Source organism: Triturus cristatus, chromosome 7 (assembly GCF_964204655.1).
Source record: "Triturus cristatus chromosome 7, aTriCri1.1, whole genome shotgun sequence".
Classification (NCBI taxonomy): domain Eukaryota; kingdom Metazoa; phylum Chordata; class Amphibia; order Caudata; family Salamandridae; genus Triturus; species Triturus cristatus.
In genome coordinates, this window is record NC_140590.1 from 1,713,131,774 (window position 1) to 1,713,135,927 (window position 4,154).

Below are 4,154 nucleotides of genomic sequence, written 5' to 3' on the forward strand. Positions count from 1 at the left end.
GTTGTAAGTGGAACATGTCTAGGCTGGTGAAATACTCGGGGTTGGATCCTTCTTTGGAGTCAGAGTCTGGTGTTGTTCCAGCTTCGGATCAAACCAGTTTCTCTGCTTCTTCAAGTGGGGATAACTCTCCTGGTATTTCAGTGGTTCCTGATCTGGTGCATTCCAGGGAACCTTCTGGAAGGTTGCGTCGCATTCCTGCAAAGTTTAATGATTTTTATCTGAACACCTGTTGAAGGTTTTTTGTGTTTTATTTTGCTTTTGTTTTTGCTATCATCTGTTCTTTCTATTGTTATGTAAAGGGGATGTGTTATGATCTCGTGTGCGCTCATGTATTCCATGTTGGAACAGACGCGTGCCGAGAACGTTGTGGGGCTTTGAAAGAATGCGGGCGGGGGGTTGGCAGTTTGCTGGATGTCCTGGGTGAAGCAGCAGCTTGGGCTGTTGGTGGTGCTATGGATTAAACTACGGCTTTGACTCATTCCTGGTCTCCCTGCATCTTCTTAACATAGTGCTTACTATTAGTGGCATCTTAAGAGAGCTGCCCTTACCCAACTGATGGTTGTTTTACCTTTCGCTTGCAGAGCATGTTCTAATAGAATTAGTGACCTGGGCTGAGGGAATACCTGCCATTTCATCTCAATGGACTCTCTTGTCTTTGGCTTGGGACATGGAAATTGGGTGGTGGGCAAATATCTCTAGATAATTCCCATTGTCCAAGTCATTGTGTTACATTAATGGCACCATACTAATAGATGGTACTAATAAGACATCACAATACTGCATAGTCATTAAATAGACTTTATAGCTGATCTCAATCTAGTGAACAACCACCATCTAAATGTATCTCCCTTCAGATATGCGAATTACAAATTACACAGATTTGGCTTCAATTTGCCAACAGCTAATTAAGTTTTGATCTGGTGAATATCCAGACCACCAGGCCCCAGTACTGCTCTACCAGTTTCTGCTCACATAGGAATGACCTGCAGTCATGTATCCTCACTTGGGAATACTTTTGGAGATCATGTTGTGATTGTTGATGTGCAAAGGGGAGACAGTAGCGTGCAAAACAGGTGAGGAAGATGGAAAGGACAAGATCATCAAAGGTAGACACAGCAGAAGTGAGAGAGCGGAGAGGCAGGGATCAGGCAGGAAAGGGGAGGGAACCAGAGGGCAGGATAAGCAAAGGAGGGAAGGAATCCAATAATTAAAAGCAATCTCTGTAGACATAGACCCACAGTACAAAATGATGCCTGTTGGAGAAGAAGCAGTCTGTGCTGAAGGAACTGCTCTGTGAATCTTGCATACACCAGCCAGCCTCACGCCTCTGCTTCTGGACTTCTCTACAATGAGGAACCTCAACAAAAGGCTCTCTCAAGAACAGGAGCCAGGTAGCCACATCAGACAAGTGTGCTGTCAAGATTAGTTAACCACCTGGTGACTGAAGTGCAAGTGTCAACCAATCATCATGTCTTCTCCCATAATTCTTTGCGCACTAGAGGCAGAACATTTAGACAGTGCAACAGTGTGTTAGTCTTTTTTTTCTAATAGGATATGCTGTTGTGGCCAATTGTGACCTGAAATTACATCCTTTGCAGAAACCAGAATTCTCTTGAGGAAGGCAAATACCGTATGATTTCATAGACAACATAATACAGAAGAAACATCACTTTAAGTCACAGAACATTTTGGCTAGAATGGATCCACTTCATATTTTTTTCATGATTTTTCTTGGGCTTGCTCTCTTGTTTGGCATTGCTACCAATGCCTTTGTAGCTGTAGTTATTGCTGCTTCAAGTATTAGGAATAGACACTTGCCATCTTCAAGCGATGTCTTGTTGTTGGGGGTGGCAGTGACCAATATCCCACTGCAGTGTTCTTTGTCAGGAAACCACATGCTTCACTTCCTCTGGGAGGAGATGTACAACAGAGATAATGTTTGGAAGAGCATATTTGTTCTCTTCCCCATCTTTTGTTTCTCCAGCTTCTGGATCAACACCTGGCTCTGTGTTTTCTACTGCATTAGGATTGTACATTTCTCAAATCCATTCATTTCACGCATAAGGCTGAGAATGGTTGGCATGATTCCCTGGCTGCTGCTGGGGACTGTGCTGGTATCTTTAGTCATCAATGTACCAGAATTCTGGCACTGTAAGACATGGTATACAATAGATTCCAAGACTGCAAATACCACCTTTGAAGGCATTGTGCATGATTACAGTATTTTCCAAAAGTGCTTGATTATTATCATGGGAGCCATCCTGCCTCTGGTAGTGATAGTAATCTCATCTGTGCTGATCCTCACATCTCTCTACCGACACACCCGACAAATGCAGGCGAACATGAGAGGAGGTAGCGGGGGTCCCAGCATGGAGGCCCACAACAAGGCTGCAAAAAATATATTAGCCCTGCTGATCCTATACATCTACTTTGATCTGTCTTTGCTTGTGGTTGCAGGAGGTAATTCTGGAGATGCAAAGACTGTCCGGCTATACTATTCTATGTGTACTTGTAGTGTATACCCCTTCATTGACGCCCTGATCCTCATCTTCGGGAATATCAAGTTGAGGGCAGCTGCGGTGAAAACCTTCTGTTCTCATGAACACTAACAGTTTAGCCTACAGTTTATGGAACATAAGGTATGAGCTAGGTTATTCCTTTCTGTCATAAGTTCTGTGGACTTCTTATTAAAAAGTACAATAGTTTTCATGCACAAGGCTCAATCAGGGTAGGTCTTTGTGAGATAGATGTACATTGTAGAAGTCCTGTCACAGAGAGCCCTGCACTGTCCAGTCAAAACAGATTTTTGTTAGGTTTAGGAAACCTTGTTAAATGAACTAATGGTATAATAAAGTGAATTTAATCTTTATGTACCATTTTGAAACAAGACTTCACAATAGGGATCTATTTATGATTGACACAGAACACACCCAGTCCTAATGTCAAGCTTTGTGACTGATATGGAACCATGGTGCGCCTGGGGTTATCGATTAAGCAAGATGCAAACTGAAGAGATCACTGTTTTTGTCAGACAGTGGGGACCATTTTAAATACACCTCAGCATTCTATTATTCATAGGTGGAATTTAGTTTGAGAGATTCATGTATTTAGGCTAAAGGTAGAGGATTCAGAAATGACTTGAGAATAGTTCTAGTATGCATATTTTGAAGCTGTTGGTTTTCTGGATGGTACGGAACAGAGATAAAATTCTGGAGAAACTGCATCATATCAATCACCTTATATTGTTTGCATGTTGCTATTATCTACATTTATGATGAAAATAGCTTTATTTATGCATGTATATCCACTTATACTTAAAGTGAAGAAAATCACCTACATTTTTATCTTGTAGTATATAAAAAATGTCATGACAGCCTACAGATAGAGACATTAAAGCTGCAATTTATATGGCATGTGATATTGTGGTGCATTACTTATTAGCCAACATTGCAAAGCTAATAACCCAGGAATGTTTTAGACTATTGTGTTCTTTGTTAAAATGGCTGAATGTTGGATGGAGGAAGGTTGCTAGGTATTGTAATGCAGATTATAGTAGCCACGAAATCCTCATTGCTGAATGTGATGAACAACATGGAAAATTGCAAAAAGCTTGTTAGTCACAAAGACCAGTATGAACTTGGAGTTGTACAGGGCAAAGACATATACTAACTAGGGAACTTGGGTGCAGTAACAGGCATGCAAAATAGCAACATATATGGACCAGCTAATGTTTCATGTATCTATCGGTATATTCTTATCCTTGGTTTGAAATACAACAACGGCTTCATATTAACTCCGCTATGTTATACGGCAGGCAGCAAAGGAGCAACACAGCACCCAATTTCCAGAGGACTGAAAAATTAATTTAAACTGAGATTATACAAATTCAAAATACAGACCATATTGAAATACAACATATCTTATAAAAGACAATTTATACTCTCTTTCCACTTATACACTGCACAGTTTTTCATTCATGAGATTATCCAATGCTTTTGTACACTCAACAGTCTTTCGTATATGAGAATATACCATGTTTTGTACACTACACAGTCTTTCTTATTTGGGAATATCCCATGCTTTTGTAAACTCCACATGCGCATTTGAGAATATCACATGCTTTTGTACACTCAACAGTCATTTGCGAATATCCC

At 40.7% G+C, this 4,154-nt stretch overlaps 1 protein-coding gene across 1 annotated transcript; it reads left to right on the forward strand.

Annotated features, from left to right (window-relative positions):
- Positions 1 to 2,072: 2,072 nt before the first annotated feature.
- Positions 2,073 to 2,609, forward strand: LOC146812853 (taste receptor type 2 member 7-like). Its single transcript, XM_085615215.1, has one exon. The coding sequence runs from the start codon at positions 2,073 to 2,075 to the stop codon at positions 2,607 to 2,609; it is 537 nt and encodes a 178-aa protein (XP_085471341.1).
- Positions 2,610 to 4,154: the final 1,545 nt, after the last annotated feature.

What these genes read in the sequence shown, in the direction of transcription:
- LOC146812853 (XM_085615215.1), top strand. Translation starts at nt 2,073, where the DNA reads ATGGTTGGCATGATTCCCTGGCTGCTGCTGGGGACTGTGCTGGTATCT.